The 19518-nt window shown below is 42.5% G+C and overlaps 2 protein-coding genes across 2 annotated transcripts; both read left to right on the forward strand.

Annotated features, from left to right (window-relative positions):
• Positions 1–913: 913 nt before the first annotated feature.
• hhatla (hedgehog acyltransferase like, a) lies at positions 914–10216 on the forward strand. Its single transcript, XM_069684850.1, has 13 exons — positions 914–1078; positions 2072–2199; positions 4295–4362; positions 4471–4584; positions 5093–5113; positions 5352–5546; positions 6316–6525; positions 6638–6809; positions 7955–8099; positions 8197–8232; positions 8314–8515; positions 8606–8747; positions 9018–10216. The coding sequence occupies exons 2-13, from the start codon at positions 2094–2096 to the stop codon at positions 9158–9160; spliced, it is 1554 nt and encodes a 517-aa protein (XP_069540951.1). The 5' UTR covers positions 914–1078; positions 2072–2093; the 3' UTR covers positions 9161–10216.
• A 3147-nt stretch (positions 10217–13363) lies between these two features.
• Positions 13364–19307, forward strand: LOC138611496 (kelch-like protein 40a). The gene is made up of 6 exons (XM_069684648.1): positions 13364–14485; positions 14565–14725; positions 15985–16092; positions 16702–16887; positions 17110–17259; positions 18890–19307. Exons 1-6 carry the CDS (start codon positions 13364–13366, stop codon positions 18999–19001), a joined length of 1839 nt encoding a protein of 612 aa, XP_069540749.1. The 3' UTR covers positions 19002–19307.
• The last annotated feature ends 211 nt before the right edge of the window (positions 19308–19518 follow it).

Genomic DNA, 19518 nt, shown 5'->3' on the forward strand with positions numbered 1-19518 from the left:
GGTTAAAGTGCACATCCCAACAACAGATAAAAAACAGCTTCAATTTCCAATACAAAGTCAAAAGCAGATCAGTGGTTGACAATGTAAACCTATGCATCATCCGAGGACATGACCACAGTCAAAGTTTCCCATCTTTAGGAAAAAACCGCAGACCACCTGGTATCCAGGGCAAGATAATAGAAGAGTAAATAAACTTTATTGACCTCCCAACGAAGAAATTAGTCCGGTTACATCAACTCAAGAGTCAGCGTCAAGGGAAAAGGCTAAGTGATAAAAAATAAAACACAAAGAGCAACAAAAAGTGTATACACAATTAATTCACATGAGGTTGGATGCACAGGAAATGCACTGTGTGCAGGCTGGTGTGACGCTTCCACAGAAATGCATTTAATTAGAGATTTTAAAACGGAATGAAGAGAAACATAAATGCAAACAATGAAAAATCCCCAAATATCTTAAAAGAATGATCTTAACTTTAAAAATGTGTGTGATACCGCATATTAAAGAGGGCATACCAAAGAAGCCTTGCGGGAAAAAATAATATATCGCCTTTTATAGGCCTAATATAAAAGCCGCTGCTTTTGGTTTACATGACACATTTGCAGCAGTATTCATAATTATTTAGCGATAATGCCACATTTCATTTACTTCATATTTGCACGACATCAGAGTTATAGTGCATCACTCTGGTAATGCAGTCTAATGTAGATGCTAAAGTGATGCTTCCCCCCTCATGTTAACCATTTTTCCAGCGTGTTTTTGCGCTCCAGTAAGGTTTGATGGGCTCGCTGTGGACCACCCCTCACTGCGGTGCAGTAGTGAAGCATAAATATATCCCCCTCCTCCTCCTCCTCCACCACCACCACCACCACCTCCTCCTCCTCCTCCTGTCGTTGAGTCCGCAACATCCCGACTGGCCGAGGCTGGTGATCGCAGGGAGCGGCAGCGGCAAAAAGCCCCCACAAGACGGATGAATTAGAAAACCAGCGCCAGCCCCTTTTCTTTTATTTGTTCTCTATAGAGAAGAGTCGGGCTGTAAACACTGCTGCTCATCCTGACAGTGTGAAGCGGATACAAGGTTAGTGAAACAAGTGTATTTTATGTCTACATAAGGTTTAAACAGGAGAGTAAAGACATCAATGCAGGGGGGCTGAGTGTGAGCAGCTCTGTGTGCATGAGCAGTGAAACAGTAATCCTCTATTTGTATGCAGGACGCTTTGCTGGGGTCCTGCTTAGCCATGGTTACATCTTGGCATGGGCAAGTTGTTAGACCAACTCCTTTAACTTCACTTCATGAGCCTGACACACACACTAACACACGCAGACACTCATCCAGGTACTAGTGTATTATTCTCCTCTGGAAACTATCTGTATATGTTTTCCTACTCCGATGCACCTTTCTTGGTCATTCCAGTCAGGGCTAAATATTCTGTGAAGTGAATCCCCAGTGCCCCTCAGATCACATAGCACTGCAGCTGCCCTGCTGCACAGCAGACCAACTGCAAGAGCTATAATAGGAAGGAGAGGTAGGGTTGCGCAGCTGACGGTGCTGATTCCTCTGCAGTCCTATTTAAGTCTCTGCCCTGTGGATCCTAAAGGCTTATTAGTGAAATGCCAGCTCTTTAAAACACCTCTGTGTGTATCTGGCATGAAGAACCTGTACTGATTGGTGCTGTCACAGTTCATGTATTACTTTAACCGCCATAATGTTTTTTTTATACACATGTATTCATCAAGTTGTTGTTTCATTTTGCTGTGCTGTAAGTGTTGCAAGTGAATCCGCACAGTGACGTATATAAGCTGCAGAACCTTTCATGTCGTGTTGTGTCCATCAAGCTCTGTCTTATGAGTCACTTTCTTATGCGAGAGCCCACACAGAGCCTCTGATGCAATATAACATTTACAGTAATGCCTCAGATCAGACTTAAAAAGCGTTTTCCTCAGAGTAATCGATCACACCAGAAGCCCAAAAACACTCTCATTTAACCATCTTACTGGTCGCCTGTTGCTGCTCTCAGATGTGTCTGTTTTTCTTCGTCCTGTCTGATAAAGTTCTGCTGATTGCTTTCAGGCTTCCAGTGTACAGATTCACCATGGGGATCAAGGCTGCCCTCCCCAGATATGAGCTGTATCTCTACAGAGCCGTGCTCGTCGGGGCCTTGATATGGGCTGGCAGTTGGATATTTGAAGCTTCAAGTGGTGAGTGCACGACATGTCAGGAGACGTCAGAAGCACATGCCCCACTGTGGGTGTAACTCAAAGATCAATAACAAAATGCTTGAGTGTAAGTTACTTATATTTATCAGAGTCAGAATGAATCACAGCTGTACCAACATTTATAAGTAGAAAAACAAGTCAGGAAACTCTTGCTGTCCAAATAAATCTCACTGACAAATCACCTTCTATGCAACAAAAGGAATTTACTATTAAGGTATAATTCAACACGTCTCTTTTTAACCTAAATCAGCATAGAACAAAGTACTTTAGCAGATTAAAAAAGGCCCTCTTCCCTGAAGAGTTTCAGCATTTCTATTAATAAGAGGACAATTTAAAGATGCTCTAATTAGATTTGTAGTTATTTTCTGATAGAGATATTACCGACTACAAATCTGAAACACAGAGCGTATAAATCTGTAACATTATGTCCTGAAACATAGCTTAATGTTTGCATGTATACAGTCACTAAAATGCTGAAACCTTCCTCCTCACACTGTGAATGGTCTGAGTGTAATGTGGTGAGTGGTACAGTCTGACACAGTCTGTGCAGTGAGTCCACAGTCATGTTTGTCCTGGGTGTCTTCCTTCAGGAGTTCCTCTCTCTGTCTTGAAATGTCCATTTTTGGCCGCTCAGTCCGAGGGCTTTTACTCCGCTCAGGTCTGCACGCTACAGTAGCTCCGTAATAAGAGCCTGGCTGCGTTCCCAGCAGTAAGAGGCTTTCCCTGACCGACCCTCACATTTTCATATCCTTTTTACAGCCATTAGTGTGATCAGGCAGAGCCAGAGGAGGCGCCGGCAGATCCACTTTGATGCTGTGAATGTCTCAACGTCACAGATTCTTATAACAATCGTTGTGTTGGTATTTTCAGTGTTTCCGTTTCAGATTTCAGAGTGAGTTAATCTACGAACAGGTTAGGGCCGTATGAGTGTAGATGTCAGCGTCCAAAATAGAAACACTTCACAATGAGTGCCTTATGTAATATTTGATGTTATCAAACAGATTGAAAGAGCTCTAACACCTTTAATTCCCTGTAAAATCCCACAATTACATTAATGATGTTCAAATTTTGACTCCTATGAGAGCTTTTTACTCAAAATAGGTTTTTAAAACATGCTCAGATTTCAGCGGTGTCGCCTCACAGCAAATAGGTTCCCAGTTCGAATCCCAGTTCGGACATATAGTGGGCCTTTCTGTGTGGAGTTTGCATGTTCTCCCTGTGCATGTGTGGGTTCTCTCCAGCTTCCTCCCACAGTCCAAAGACATGCTCGTTAGTTTCATTGGTGACTCTAAAATTGCCCGTAGGTGTGAGTGTGAGCGTGAAAGGTTGTCTGTCTCTATAGGCTACGTTCACTGCAGGCAAATGTGGCCCAAATCTGATTTTTTTTGCTCATATGTGACTCAGGTCTGTTTGTTTCATGACGGTGTGAACACCACAAATCACATGGAGTCTGATCTTTTCAAGTCTGATTTGGGCCACTTTCATATTTGCTCCTAAATCAGATATGGGTCTGATGTTTCACATTCATGCCACTTTTACGTAACTCTCGAATGACATCCGTCACAATTCTGACGAGAGTCAAACGGTAAATATGAACATGAAAGACGGCTCCACGGCTCATCAATTTATACTTGAAACCGTAAACGCTGACTTCCATGTTTGTTTACGCACAACAGCGTGCTGTGTGTAGTCGTTGTTTTATACATGCGGGTCAGTTCAGGTCCGTAACCAGTTCACACTGTGATCTGATATTGGCCACATTTTACACCGTACGTGTCAGCCCTCTGGTTGCATGGCAATTAGTCCAGGGTGCACCCCGCCTCTCGCCCAATGACAGCTGCGATAGGCTCCAGACCCCGCGCGACCCTGACCAGGATAAGCGGTATAGATGATGGATGGATGGATGGATGCATACTCAGATTTCATATAGACCCAAAAATAAAGCTGCCTTAAGTCTGCATTTAGCTCTACTCAACCAATTAGCACTATCATATGTTGTCTTTTTTATTAATTAAATGTCATTTCTTGTGCATAATTTTGCTGACTTTTTGTTTGTTGTGTTTTCATCTTCATTCAGAGAACGTGAACAGAAAGGCTTTTAAGGAAAGTGTGAAACCAGGATGGCATTACTTTGGAAGGAAAATGGTAACTTGCTCGTATATAATCCCTAAATGTATCTCCCTGTGTTCTATAAGAGGATGTAATGACTTTAACATAGATTATTTGTTACTAATGCGTCTTCCTCTCCCTCAGGATGTTGCAGACTTCGAGTGGATGATGTGGTTCTCTACGTTCCGCAATCACATCCTCTTTGCTCTCGCCGGTCACGTCATCTTCGCCAAGATATTTACCCTGATCGCCCCAAAGGTGCGTGCATGTGTGTGGATGTGCACGAACCCTGTAAGCACTGTAATCTGAATGCAGGTATAACAGCATGTCTCTTATAATGTATTTATGCATCTATGTATTGTATATGTATTTATGTGTGTGTGGGTGTTTGCATGTGAATGAACACAAGCTTTGCTACAGACAAGGCCAAACATGAGATTTGATTTGATATGAGGGAAACACTTTAAATGCAGATCTTCTTGTACTGCTGTGAAGAGACGGCCTTGGACAGTGCACGTTATTCTTTTTACTCTGATTCGATGCCGCTCTCTCCTTTTGTGCTGAGCGGACATCATTTTTCATACTGTATCTTTGCTCCCCAAGGTCTGTCCTATTATTGACTTGATGCATGAGCATGACTTTGATTCAGTGATTATGTCTGTAGAGAGCGTACCAATAATCCTCTCTTGTGTATAATTTGACATATTTAAAACACTTGAATATGTTTTAAACATGTTTTCTGTCTTGTTTCATGCTTACAATGAAGATTGGTATAGATGGATGTAAGGTAACATCAATAAACTTATGAATTTTATATCATTTGTCACGTGTTTCATTATAACCACACACATTGAAAACACATCTGTCTTTTACAAACACATGTTCCATTCTAATGAAAACACATTGTAGTAGATACATCTGTGTTCTCGTACTAACAGCACTCTTCACGTGTGTTGCATTATGTTTGTGTAGTCAGTAAATCCTGTGGTGAGGTCACACTGACGCCGGCCCCTCTGTCCCCACAGCACAGATCCTTGATCTTTGGTGTGTACGGTGGTTTGGCGGTCCTGGTGACGATGGGCTGGACCTTCATGGCTCTGGTTCTGTCTCACTGCATCATCCTCTACAGCGTCGCTGTGGTCAAGAGCAAGTGGCTGAGCTTTGCAGCCGGCCTGGCAACACTGGCCTCCATCAAGCTGGAGCCTTATAACTCCTGGCAGGTGAGCGGGTGGTTCCATGGTATGACTGCACGAACACTGAACACTCTCTGGCCTGATTTAGAAAGAGCTAAGAGAACTTGTGGTCCTATGAACTTTCTGTTCTGTAATGAACAAGGAGCCAGTGATATAATTTAATTTTCAATAAGGACAATAAAGTAAATAAAGTTGTATATGACTGAAATCTATATTGTAGAAATGTAGAGGTCCTTAAAGCTCCTGTGAGGAGTTTTTCACTGGTTATTAAACAGACTGAAATTAATTCTGATGACTCTATATGACCTAGAAAAGCAAACAGACCATCAGTGACAAGATTGATTATCTCTATATAATTATTATTAATGCCTGAAACTGCTGGCGGGGGGTAGTTATCAGAGGAATCGATTCGCTGCACGCTGCCTTTGTTTGCATTTTCCAGGGCAAAAATTTTAAGCGAGTGATACATGTGACTGTTAAAGTCGCGCAGACACCCAGTCTGTAATAATGCAAAGGCTTTCATCAGTGGGCCGTAGGCTCAATCACCATTGTGTTACCTCATTCTGTGATAGATAGTGACTTAATAGACATTTATTTAAATAATAAAATCTATCAGATTATCACTTTAATAATAATAAAAGCAGCCATACTAACACATAAGTGAGAACAAAGTGCATGCTTGTTGTGATGTTCCTGTTTCAGTGATTTACAGTCAAGCCAAATAGTGTGTAAATGTATTGTCCATATGCATAATGGTGATGTTTGAGGCTCAGGATTATTGTGACTCCTTCTTTAGGAAGCCTTAGTGACCGGCTCCTTTGACCTGCAAGACATCCTGTTCTACGGAGGCGTTGGTTTCAGCATCATGCGCTGTATGAGCTTCGCACTGGAGAACTGTGAGAAGAAGGACGGAAACTACACTTTCTCTGACCTGCTGAGATACAACTTCTACCTCCCCTTCTTCTTCTTCGGACCCATCATGACCTTCGACAGGTTTCATGCCCAGGTGAGGGGTCAAGATTAATTTAAAATTTAAAAATGATTAGAGGAACAATTAAAGGTAAAGTAAACAGTAAGCAGAGGTGTGGTTAAATAACTGAGTGTTTTTACTTCCACAGGCGAACAACACCCAGCTGACCCGCAAGGAGAGAGAGATGTGGAACATCACCACCAAGGCTCTGCTGCATCTGGGAGTCATTCTGGTGGTGGACGTCTTCTTCCACTACCTCTACATCCTGACCATCCCCAGTGACATGAAGCTGGTCACCAAGCTGTCTGACTGGTGTCTGGGTGAGTCACATATACTGCATGTAATAATAATCATGGGTTTGATACATCAGGTACTGGTGCTTGTATGCTTTTCTTTTTAATGCTTTCATTGCATTATTCTGTATTTATCAGCAACAACTGTTCATTTTAAACTATTTAAAATACAAAATATCATCAAAGACCCTGAAGGTGGTTGTTTCTGTTTTGATTATATTATTAATTAATGGTATTAATGGTTAGAGTGCAGGTTTAGTCAGCTCAGCTCCTGGTCTGCCGATTATTTGGTGCATGTCATCCTCCACTCTCTACTCCCTAAACTTCCTGTCTCTCTTCAGCTGTCCTATCTAATAAAGGCAAAAGACAAAAGAAAAGAAGGTGTTAATGGTTTAGGAATATTTAGGATTCTTTAAAATAGAGCCCAACAGATATGACATTTTTAAGATCGAAACTGTCACAAAAATAAATAAAATACAAAAAAAAAAGGAATCGTTGACTAATAGTGCTGCACAGTGGTGCAGTGGTTAGCGCCATCTCCTCACAGCTAGAGGCTTCCTGGTTCAAATCCCAGTTTGGACGAAGTGGACCTTTCTGTGTGGAGCTTGCGTGGGTTCCTTATGGGTACTCCGGCTTCCTCCCACAGTCCAAAGATATGCTCGTTAGGTTCATTGGTGACTCTAAATTGCCCGTAGGTGTGAAAGTGAGTGTGAAAGGTTGTCTGTCTCTGTGTCTGCCCTGTGATTGACTGGCGATCAGTCCAGGGTGTAACCCCGCCTCTCTCCCAATGACAGCTGGGACAGGCTCCAGCACCCATATGACAATGCAGGGATTATTATTAATTTTTATACATTTTCCGACAATTCTAGTGCACTCCACCAGTCATGATGCTTATGCTACATGTGCTGCAGACAGTACTTATGGTGTTAAGGGTAACTATGGAGTCACTAAATCACCCCAACCATTGTTTCCTGTATTAGTATGTTCTTACTTTTACTGATATATCTCTGTTGGCTAGTATCGGCCTCTAATATCGGCCAGGTGATATATCGGCCAGGCCCTATTTTACAACCAATATTTAAACAACTACATAAAACATTACATTTTATCACACAAACCACCACCAGTGTACCTGCAGTAAACCTGGTTTGTTTCCATGTGTCTCTTCACAGCTGGTCTGGCTTATTCCAACCTGGTGTATGACTGGGTGAAAGCAGCCATGATGTTCGGTGTCATCAACACTGTGTCTACTCTGGACCACCTGGACCCTCCTCAGCCTCCCAAGTGTATCACCATGCTCTACGTCTTCGCCGAGACGTAAGTGTTGTGTCCAATCTTGTAAAACGCCTCATTTCTTTGTTGCCAAACCTTGAAAATGTGATCAAACGTTTAAATGTTAAAATGTCTCTTTCAGGCACTTTGACAGAGGCATCAATGACTGGCTGTGCAAGTGAGTGTTTGATTTGAAAATAGCGGGTTTAAATTCATACAGTTTATAGAATAAAGTTGAATCTGAGTTGTGGTTTTGCAGGTATGTTTACGACTACATCGGTGGGGATCACGATAAAATCTTCAAAGAGCTCCTGGCGACTGTCTGCACCTTCGCCATCACCACCCTGTGGCTCGGCCCGTGTGAGCTGGTTTACATCTGGTCCTTTTTCAACTGCTTTGGTCTCAACTTTGAGCTGTGGGTCGCCAAGTTCTTCTCCATTCCTCCATTTTCTACCATAGAGGTGAGAAACTCTGACTTTAATATTACTCTTATTACGCTTTACATAGTTTTGTTCCATATGCCCTAATGCACCCGTGTCTATTGAATCTAGGGTGCAATGGGTGAAGCCATGTCACGCAGGATCCGGGGTGTGTTCAATGCTGCTAACTTCTGGGCCATCGTCCTCTACAACGTGCTCGCTCTGAACAGTTTGGAGTTTGCCAAACTGGTGGGAAGACGACTGATTTTCAAAGGTGGGGAACAACAAAGCTGTATTACATAAAGTAAAACGAAGGCTTTTCTGTCACTTCTAGTTAGAGCGAGAACGACACAAGCAGACATCAAAAGCAACAGAATCTCAAGGGACACCCTCCTCCAGATATCACATGACCTGACATCCTCTTTGTTGCTTTTGTTCACGTAGAATAAAAGAATCAGAACAACTGAGGCAAATGGACATTTTGTCCCTTTATAGTCCTACTTTTTAAATCTTCTTTCTCTTCCTCTTTGTGCTTCTCCTCCAGGTTTCCCTCTGTCCACCCTCTCAGTCTTACTCGTGACCTACTGTGGCGTGCAGCTGGTGAAGGAGAGAGAGAGACAACAGGCCCTGCTGGAAGACCCCGAGCCGGTGAAGGCAGAAGACGGAGGCAAAGAAAAAGCTGAATAAACAGACGGAGAAATCTGACTTTCACAGACTTCACGGTCGACGGCCCCCTCACGTTGCTCCACCCTCGGCCTTGCGAACAGCCAGTCAGCATCTGTATCGTTCACAAGCCTGTTTCTGCTTTCGCTCGTCAGAAGCGAGGCAATGTTTGAACTGTGAAATATCCACAAGTGCACTTGCTGTAGATAATCGCCACGTCCTTTGGCACAAACCCACCGATGGTGCATTTTGTATTTTATCTGAACTAAAGATTGTTTGACTAAAGAAAGGCCTGCCAGATATGAGGCTACATATAATAGTAAATACAAGGAAATACTGTATTATTAAGGAAAAGGGACTTTAATCTATGTGTTCATATTTAATTTCTCTCTGATTCATCCTTTTTATTTTTTAGACAACATGATTTTATTTCTGTCAGATGGTGTCTTAATTTTGCCCACACGCCTTACATCCTCATCATCACATGTTTAAATAAACTGAAAGGATTTAAAACTTGAAAACTTGAAGTCAGGGTGCCACACAAGAGTGCAATGAAGAAACAAACATAGGGTGCTGTGATTGTATATTTACTCTACTGTAATAAAGCAAATATACACGTCAATATGTACAGGATAGTCTATTTTAAGGTTAATAAAGAATGTATCTTATGATGTTGAGAGATTGAATGTATCGTCTACAGAAGATTTACTGCAGCTTTGACATACGTCATGTCTGTCACATGATCCAGGCCCTCCGTCACTATGAAAGGCGATCGGCCCAGCAGGGAACATTACGGGTCAGACTTACCCTGCCTGTCACTAAAACCTGCTGTGTGTCCTCAGTGCAGGAGGCAGAGAGAGGAAAGCCTTTTGTCACTGTAGGGTTTTTAATCAAGGGTTTTTAATTCAGAGGTTTGACTTGGAATACAATTTTGTTTCACCCAAAAGTGTCACAATTTAAGCTGTAAGTCGGGAAACATTTTGGAGAGGGGATTAAAACGGATGTATTTTGAAAGCTTGTCTGCATTAAAACATTTTAACAATTTAATTTTGTTTAAATGGATGGAAATGCTTTAATAAGTCAATAAACTCTGTGTTGGATTTCATTTGTACGATAGTGAGACATTGTCATCTTTCACCACTAGAGGGCACACTTCATTGACTCCGGACTTTATAGGCGTGTACAGTCTCAACTTGACTGACATCTCCCTCACTCTCCAGGAATGTGGGACTTACATTGAACAAAAACGTCAAAAGTTACGCGTTAATATCGATGAATTAATCATCGAAAAAATAATGCGTCATGCCCCTTTGACCTCATCCGTCACTGAGCACACAGCCGTCCACATCAGCTTTGTAAACATGAGGAAGATGACACAACTTTACTGGGCTTAAAGGTGAGCAGATTAAAGTAGTTTAAATTAACACTTAAATAATGTGAAGAATAGAGTGCAATTCAAACGTGGTAGTAGAAATATCCAACTAGAAACAGGGTAATTAGATTAATTGTTTTAATCGCTTGATAGCGCCAGTAAACATATAGGAAAAGCGCACGTGTAAATGACGCAACGAATGATGGCTGAATTCCATTCAGCTGCCCCGGTTTAGTGTCCTTGTGTTGTGTAGACAGGGCAAGTGTGTTTCAACAGAGCCACCTTTAAAGCCATTAGTAACACCTGCGCAAGTGAACATGTCTGCTGTTAAAAAAGGTTTATCCATACAAGTGGACATTTTAGCAGTACTTCCTCACCTCGCAGTGAGCGGAAGTCTAACCTGCTGGTTCATAAAGTAACCTGACACAGGTGTTGCTTACTATTAATCAACATGTGACACACTCCTTGTGCTTGGTCACACCACAATAGGTCACCAACATGGTTCTGTTACGATTACCCGATTCATGTAAATCAAACATTTCAGAACAAACTGTAGTTTATAAGCTATTAATTAAAGCCTTCTGTTTACAGGAACAGTCAAATCTCAGAACAATACAACATAAAGACAAGAAAGATGACAGGGAGATAAATAAAATATAGAAGATATAAATAATTTGGAATGACTCTGATCATAATATCATCACAAGATTTTCCTATAAACATTTCAACTGGACAGTGATCTTTTACAATTACTATTCATCCATCATCATCATCTATACCACTTATCCCGTTCAGGGTAGCGGGGAGGACTGGAGTCTATCCCAGCTGTCATTGGGAGAGAGGCGGGGTACACCCTGGACTGATCAGCAGTCAATCACAGGGTTGACACATAGAGACAGATAACCTTTCAAACTCACATTCACACCTGCGGGCAATTCAGAGTCACCAATGACCCTAAACAGCATGTCTTTGGACTGTGGGAGGAAGCCGGAGTACCCGGAGGGAACCCATGCATGCACGGGGAGAACATGCAAGCTCCACACAGAAAGGCCCACTATGCGTCCAAACCGGGATTCAAACCAGGAACCTTCAGCGCTAACTACTGCACCACCGTGCAGCTTTTTGCAATTACCATAAACTTCAAAATTTTGATTGGTCACAGGTAGGGATGCACCGATGCATCGGCTGAACATTGGTATCGGCCGATATCGGCTGTGTTGACAGACATCGGCCAGCCGATGGCAGTAGCACTTATTTTTATTATTTAACTGCTTTTGTGTAGCAAATTTAATTGTAACGTAAAAGTATTTATGTTTTCACAAAGACTTTTGTTCGGCTATATAAGCACTGAAAAATGTTTGTACTTTGACCAGGTGATTGTAAAACAGGCTAAAGAGATTGAATTCATGCTTTATCAGAGAGTGTGATAAAGGCTTCAATAAATGTATTTTTTTAAATAATAAAAGCTCATTGTGGCCCCGTATCCAGATGAGGGCATTGATAATTAGAAAAATTACAGTTATTAAAAAAAAAACATCGGTACTGACATTGGCAAAATTGTTGTTTTAAACATCGGTATCAGCCCTGATTTTGTATCAGGTGATTTGCCCTGACAGGTCACAACTCACACATTCAGGTGTCCTTTTTTTCAATGACGAAGTCAAATTCTTTAGGTCAATCAATAACATGGTCTCAACTACAAGAAACTAAAAGATGCCCTGTGTATGTTTGAGTCAAAGTGTCGGATTTGATTAGACATCTATTTATTCCTGACTGGAGCAGTGACCTGACATATTCAGCCAACAGATGTCAGTGTTGTTTATAACTGGATGACCAAGTGGTTCCATATTTACACATACTGTACATAACATGTGTTAGCATGTATTATAATTTTCATTAATTAAACATAGTCCATAATGAATGATAAGAACAATTTGACCTGTTATATAAAAGATGACTAATTTGACAGCGAGTCACTTTGTATCTAACTGGTCTTGTAATCATATTTAAACTATTATAGAAGAAATGTTTGATTCAGTGTTTGATTACAGGTGTTGGACTGGTATTTGTATTGTCTTATCTGATGTTTAGTGTAAGGGAGAGTCTGGTGATTTAAATGGAACGAGCAATGTGGATATACAAAGTTTATCACGTATTAAACAGTAACTAGAAACGATTGTGTCAAGGGGTGTGGTTGATGTTGTGAAATGTGTCCCTTGCTGTGTTTGTAACCTGAGGAAGGTTCAGGGGGACGTTGTGAATAATCAGTTCAGTTAAATGTTGTACCCATTCTTTCTAAAACATGAGTCTGTGTCTATTTCTGGTGCCAGGAGAGGTTAATTATGGAACATGCTAATCTTCCGGGAACTACAGTTCCCTATGAACAGAATATTTCCTGCCACTGACGTAAATGTAGTGTGGTAAACTGCTCATTGACCTCGTTGCCCATGATTCACTTTCATTGTTCGGGTCAGTTTTAGATCACAGACACAAAAACAACTTGAGAGAAGTGTGTGAAAATATCAGAGCAATCAGCCCCTCGGCTTCCGGGTGAGAAGTCCTGCTGGATTTAAAAAGCTGTCACCCCCTGTGCTTAGTCACTCAGCTGTTTGTGGGGGTCTGTGTGCTGCAGGAGTGAACCCACCAAAATGGATTCCTGCTCTTTGTGAGGGTCCCGGTCTATAAATACCTCTGACTTACAGACTGACAGACACCCTCTGACAGCTGCAGCCACTAGCCGACCAACCCGTGGACACCATCCCCGGCAATCTGAGCCGCCCTGTGAGCGCTGACAGTCCTGCGCTGTAGTGGGGAGTAAGAAGGGAGCCCAGGAAACCCAACCAGGACCGGACAAAATGGCTGCTCTGAGTATAGACCCGGTGGAGCAGCCTCGGATGTACCAGCAGACTCTGCTTCAGGACGGACTGTGTGACCTCTTGGAGAATGACAAGTTTGTGGACTGTGTCCTCAAAATCCAGGAGAAGGAGTTCCCCTGTCACCGCCTGGTTCTGGCAGCGAGCAGCCCCTTCTTCAAAGCCATGTTCCTGTCTGACCTGGAGGAGAGTAAGAAGAGGGAGATCGTCCTTAAAGACGTAGAACCAGGAGTCATGGGCATGATCCTGCGCTACTTGTACACCTCTGACATTAACCTAACAGAGCAGAACGTGCAGGATATCTTCATGGTTGCTAACATGTACCAGATCCCCTCCATCTTCTCTGTGTGTGTGTCCTACCTCCAAGAGAAGCTGGTTCTTGGGAACTGCTTGGCGATCTTCAGGCTTGGACTTCTTCTGGATTGTCCCCGGCTCATTCTGGCTGCTCGGGAGTTCATCTGCGAGCGCTACCAGGTTGTCGTCCGGGACCAGGACTTCCTGCAGCTGGGCCCGAGCGAGCTGGCCATCATCATCACCTCAGACGCCCTCAACGTGGAACGCGAGGAGCTGGTGTTTGAATCCCTGATGGACTGGGTGAAACACGACGAGACGAGCCGGGTTAAGGACCTGCCCGAGCTGCTGCACTGCGTCCGCTTCAGGCTCATACCTTTGGATTATTTCAAGGAGAAGGTAGAGCGTCATCAGTTCATCCGCTTCAGCCAGGAGCTCAAGAAGGACCTGGATCTCGTCAAGGATGCCCACAAAGGGCGTCTCCCGAAGCCCAAGAAGCCCAGCGATGACGAGGCTAAAGGGGGAGAAGGAAGTGAGGAGGACGAGGACGACGAGGAAGGGTACCTGCCGGGGATTCTCAACAACAACCCTCGCTTTGGGATGTTTGAGATTGACTTGATACTGATGATCAGCGACACAGGGACCGTGGCCTACGACCCCGTGGGAAACGAATGCTTTGTGGTGTCAGAGTCGACAGAAATTCCCAAGAACCATTGCAGCCTGGCGACAGATCAGAACCAGGTGTTTGTGGTCGGAGGAATTATCTACAACGAGGAGGACAAAGATGAACCATTCAGCTCCTACTTCCTACAGGTAGTGTTTCTCTTAAAAGCTGTAAATATACTTCTACAAATTGCTGAATAATCGTGCCTCTCTTTTTTTCCCCCCCCAGTTCGACCCAGTGAGCTCAGAGTGGTTGGGGATGCCCTCACAGCCGAGCCCTCGCTGCCTGTTTGGGCTGACTGAAGCCGAAAACTCCATCTTTGTTGTTGGAGGAAAGGAGCTGAAGGAAGGGGAGCACGTCCTGGACTCGGTCATGATCTATGACAGACAGTAAGCACCAAATACAATATAAAACCTTATTAATAGTTAACTTAAGACACTAACACAGGAAAGTCTTTTCTGAAAAACATCATATTGATCGCTTATCAAGATCCTTTTGGTATATTTAAATAGACAGCTCTTCCCATTCAGTGCAAAAGGTGTAAAACAAATCCCTCTCTCAGTCACATTAAAAGCCTTACATATACTATCTTTTCATTGGTATAGGGATTGAATTGAAATGCAGCATGTAAGCAGTATTTCCTCGTTGCCTTGGGAAACCGTGAATCTCCAAAATTTCATGAAAAACAGGTTTTGTTTTAAGCTTCATGACGAGGCTTATGTGCTGTTTTTTCATTGGATATTTAGTCTTAAAAAGTTGGAGGATTTTCTGAAGCTTTTTTTTGCCTTTATTTGATGGGACAGCTGAGGAGAGACAGGAGGTGTGGGGGGTGACATGCACCAAGTGGCAGACCGGGAGTCGTGCCTGTGATCAGTGTGACGAGGACCCATCTGTTCATGGGGCGCCTGCTCTACCAACTGAGCTAAACCAGCGCCCACTTTTCTGAACTTTGAACTTAATCATTCAATTAATAATGGATAATTTAGGACTTTGGACAATAACAAGGCTTTTCGAATTCCTAAGCAGAAAATCTTGTGTTGAGAATTGCGGCTCTTTGAAGGGAGCCGGATCTTATGGCTCTGTTCCCTTCCGACAGCCGAAAGAACGGCTCATTGTTCGTGAACATCACAACACTACGAGGTAGAGAGTGGTCAGACCCACAAACATGCCTGCAGTCTATTCTCCCGCGTCAACGCACATATTTAAAATTTTGCGCTTTTAAAATTTTAAAGGAAACAGCAGAACAATTTAGGAACAATTAATCAACGTCATTGATTCACCAATAATTTATGATACAACTCTGTATGACTACAGAGATGTCGGAGGGTTATAATGTTGCTCACCGTCGTGTTGTGGCAACATGATTTCGCTGCATGTGACCTCGTATAGCGGAGTTGCAGTTGAAAAAAGCTGCCTGTGGTAATTCGGCATAAAGGGGAGTGGATCTTTTGGGTGGGCAGTGAAATTTGGGCACAACTGTAAAAAGAACGACTCTCACCTACAACTCGGTTCCCGTCGTTCGCACCAAAGAGCCGTTCAAAAGAATCGGAACGCTTGCAAACGTCACAACACTAAAATCTTGAGTCTATAGATTCTTGATCCTCAATTGAGTCAATTCAAGATGATTTATCCTCTTTTCTGTACGCAGGTCCTTCAAATGGGGGGAGTCGGACCCTCTGCCTTATGAAGTGTACGGCCATGGAACCATTTCACACAACGGTCTCGTCTATGTCATCGGAGGAAAGTCGAAAAGCAAGTATGTTGCACTCAAATAGTCTATAACCTGTCTCACATTTAGCCATTAAATCACACCTCAGGGTTGTATTTTCACACTGTGGGTCCAGTTAGATGTGTTTGTTGGTGACTCTTAATTGCCTGTAGGTGTGAGAGTGAGCGTGAATGGTTGTCTGTCTCTATGGGTCATAGAGAGGATAAGTGGGAAAGATAGTGGATGAATGGATGGCTTCAGTTAGACGTGTTTGAAGTATAAGATGGACAATTTATGACAGTGCTATCATTCTACAACTTTGAAGTATCATGAGTAAGTCTCATTTTGTAACAGCAGATATCTGCTTGTATTTCACAGAGAATTTTACACTCAGGAACCAAACAGTTCACCAAATATTGCAGGATTCCTACATTTCCCATAATGCAGCAGCACTCTTCAACCTCCCTGCCTCCTTAACACACATCTTTTACACTCCCATCATTCAGTGTGTAATCCAGGCTTTCTGAGTAAAGAATGAAAAGTCTCAAATCCAGTCAAACCCTCATGACATCATGTGGGTTATTTTGCCCCTCAGTTGTGCTTACAGGCCGAGTAGTTCTTCTTCTGATGAATAAACTTAACTCGTGTTCTCTTCAGGAAGTGCATGAGACGAGTCTGTGTCTACAACCCCACTAAGTTTGAGTGGAAGGACCTGGCTCCGCTGAAGACGGCCCGCTCTCTGTTCGGTATCGCGGTCCACAATGACCAGATCTTCGCGGTGACGGGGGTCACAGACGGAGGCCTCACCAGCTCTGTGGAGGTCTACGACATCGCCACCAACACGTGAGTTATCACTTTTTATGACCTTTATCTACTCCTTATGAGGTGAAGCATCTGTCCACAGTAGCCAAATGACTCATATAGAGCGTATATAGCAGATCATGAGGTCTTAAAATAGCTCTCATTGTGCTGCTGCGGGTGTCAGACAGTAATATAGCAGCTTGTTTAACACCATCATCGCCTTCCCGTGTGTGCACGCTGGTTTATTGTCCTGTTTTTCTCCAGGTGGTCCGACTTCACAGAGTTCCCTCAGGAGCGCAGCTCTCTCAATCTGATCTCCATGGGGGGTTTCCTGTACGCTCTGGGGGGTTTCGCTATGATGCCCAATGAGACCAGCGAGGAGCCCGTCCCCACAGAGATGACCGACATCTGGAGGTGAGAGCACCTACGTTCCCTAAAATACACATGATGAGGAATTATAATGATCACAAAGGCTGATATATGAGAATACCTGAGAATTTTTACCTTTTGAGGTGAGAGATTTCATCCTCCTTTTAAAACTAAAAATTACCCCCTGATATGGTTACAGTTTTTAATTAAACACGTTTTAAAAACATCTGAAGCCACATTCATGGTGATTAAAAATAATCATCCTGTAGACTTTAACCAAATAAGTTGATCTTTTTTCACCTTATAGAACTACATTTAAAATCATTCTGGTGATAATCTGTGTTTTTCTTATTGGCCACAAATCCAAGAAAGATCAAAACCAACAATAAGTGTTGCCTGTGTACAAAAGCCTGAAAAAGCTTCATCTGTTTCATTGTGGAAGCTCCTTTCAGGCCCAGATGAGCATCTGATTAATCCGCCACTGTAAATCGACCCACAAAAAAGCACTGTTATATCCATTTTATGTTTTGTTTCCTAAAAATTACAATCAACACCTGTTTAAGGAAATCAGAGTCTTTTTAGATTATAAACGTACATTTTGAGACCTGTTTTAAAGAGATACATATTAGTGGGAACATATGGGGTTTAAGGCTGAGCACCACAGATATTGTATTTGAAGGCAGACTCATGCATCGTTGGCTTTGGTCTTTACACAAGATTTATTGACAATAAATGGTACATGGACTGTACTTATTCAGCGCTTAGTGCTTTTACACGTTACATTCACCCATTCACACACACATTCACACGCTGATGAAGAGCCCAGCTGTCAATCAGTCTTCACTTTCACACACTGATGTCTGTATGAATAATAATAATACATTTTATTTATATAGCGCTTTAAAAAGTAATCAAAGACACTTTACATGTTAAAACAAATAGCAAAGACAGTAAAAGCAACATACAGTATAAAACAATCAAGGTGGGGGTGAGGAGGTTGGCGGGTCTGAGGTTACAGGTGGGAGTGTATTGGTGATGGAGGTCAGTGAGGTAGGAGGAGGCTAGGTTGTGGAGGGCCTTGTAGGTGATGAGAAGGATTAATGGGGAGCCAGTCGAGGTTCTGAAGGACTGGGGTGATACGACCTCTGGTGCGAGAGAGGGTGAGCAGAATATGCCACCGGGAGCAATTTGGGGTTCAGTGTCTTGCCCAAAGACACTTCGACATGTAGACTGAGGGAGCTGGGGATTGAACCACCAACCTTTCTAATTGAAAGACGACCGACTCTACCACTGAGCCACAGCCGCCTGACAAAAAGAAAAATATAGAATAACACCAGACATGTAATTTATCGAAAAAATGGCTGCATTCAACGTGTGTTATGTGTTAAAGTTTTAGGGTCCTAATATTTTGCACACTGTTTCATACTGGACACACAAGATCCAAATGGAGCTGAACCACCATTAGGACATTTCCTGCTTTGATAAGTCCAAATGTATGCTGTGAAAAAGGCATGCAAATACACCTTATTCATTTAAGAAACATTATAGTCCATTTGGAAAATATATCCGATATTTTTCTGTATATTCATGCATTATAATAGCATTTGTTATTGCTGTATTCTATTCAATGATGCTATAAGGACCCTAAACACTAACGCATGTGTGTTTCCTGCAGGTACGATGAATCAGAGCAGTGCTGGAACGGGATTCTGCGAGAGATCAGCTACGTGGAGGGATCCACAGTTCTCCCAGTGCGTCTCAACACTCTGCGACTCACCAAATTATAACTGAACTGTCATCGCTGTGAGGTCAATGATGGCAAATGACCATTGAGTTAAGGGTACTCAGGAGGGACAAAGTTAACTTAGGGTACAAAAAGTTTCAGGATGATAACTGAATTTGGTCTCAGAGGATGAAGAAGTATTCTATCAGCATCAGGTTGTTGTATCTTGTGTTTGACAGCAGGGGGCGACAGATACATGCTGAGTATCAGTGAGAGGAAAGATGAACGTCATGAGTCAGAATATTTCTCCACATGTATTTTATAAAAAGCTAAAATGTTGATTTGTAAATCTGTTTTTTGTTATATTATTTCGTAAAGTTTCTTTGTTGTCTGTTTGATTTATTTAATTCAGAAATAAAGGTTCGATTGTTTTGCTTTACTTTCAGTCTGAATGACAGAATATACAGTTTGTCCACAGTGCAAAGAGTTTAATTCACCTTCATCTGACATTTTGTTCAATAACATCCCTACAGCTGATTCCACATAGTGTACAGTACAACATATTTACACTACATTTACAT

This window comes from Semicossyphus pulcher, unplaced genomic scaffold (genome assembly GCF_022749685.1).
Source record: "Semicossyphus pulcher isolate SPU_LCO1_2020_fin unplaced genomic scaffold, fSemPul1.0.p SCAF_7, whole genome shotgun sequence".
NCBI lineage: Eukaryota > Metazoa > Chordata > Actinopteri > Labriformes > Labridae > Semicossyphus > Semicossyphus pulcher.

Bases quoted from the DNA above. Each gene is read 5' to 3' on its own strand.
- hhatla (XM_069684850.1), top strand. From the start codon at position 2,094: ATGGGGATCAAGGCTGCCCTCCCCAGATATGAGCTGTATCTCTACAGA. The intron at 5,547-6,315 runs GTGAGCGGGTGG...CTCCTTCTTTAG, and splicing joins AGCCTTATAACTCCTGGCAG to GAAGCCTTAGTGACCGGCTC. The intron at 8,748-9,017 runs GTGGGGAACAAC...CTTCTCCTCCAG, and splicing joins AAGACGACTGATTTTCAAAG to GTTTCCCTCTGTCCACCCTC.
- LOC138611496 (XM_069684648.1), top strand. From the start codon at position 13,364: ATGGCTGCTCTGAGTATAGACCCGGTGGAGCAGCCTCGGATGTACCAG. The intron at 14,486-14,564 runs GTAGTGTTTCTC...TTCCCCCCCCAG, and splicing joins TCAGCTCCTACTTCCTACAG to TTCGACCCAGTGAGCTCAGA. The intron at 16,888-17,109 runs GTGAGTTATCAC...GTTTTTCTCCAG, and splicing joins TACGACATCGCCACCAACAC to GTGGTCCGACTTCACAGAGT.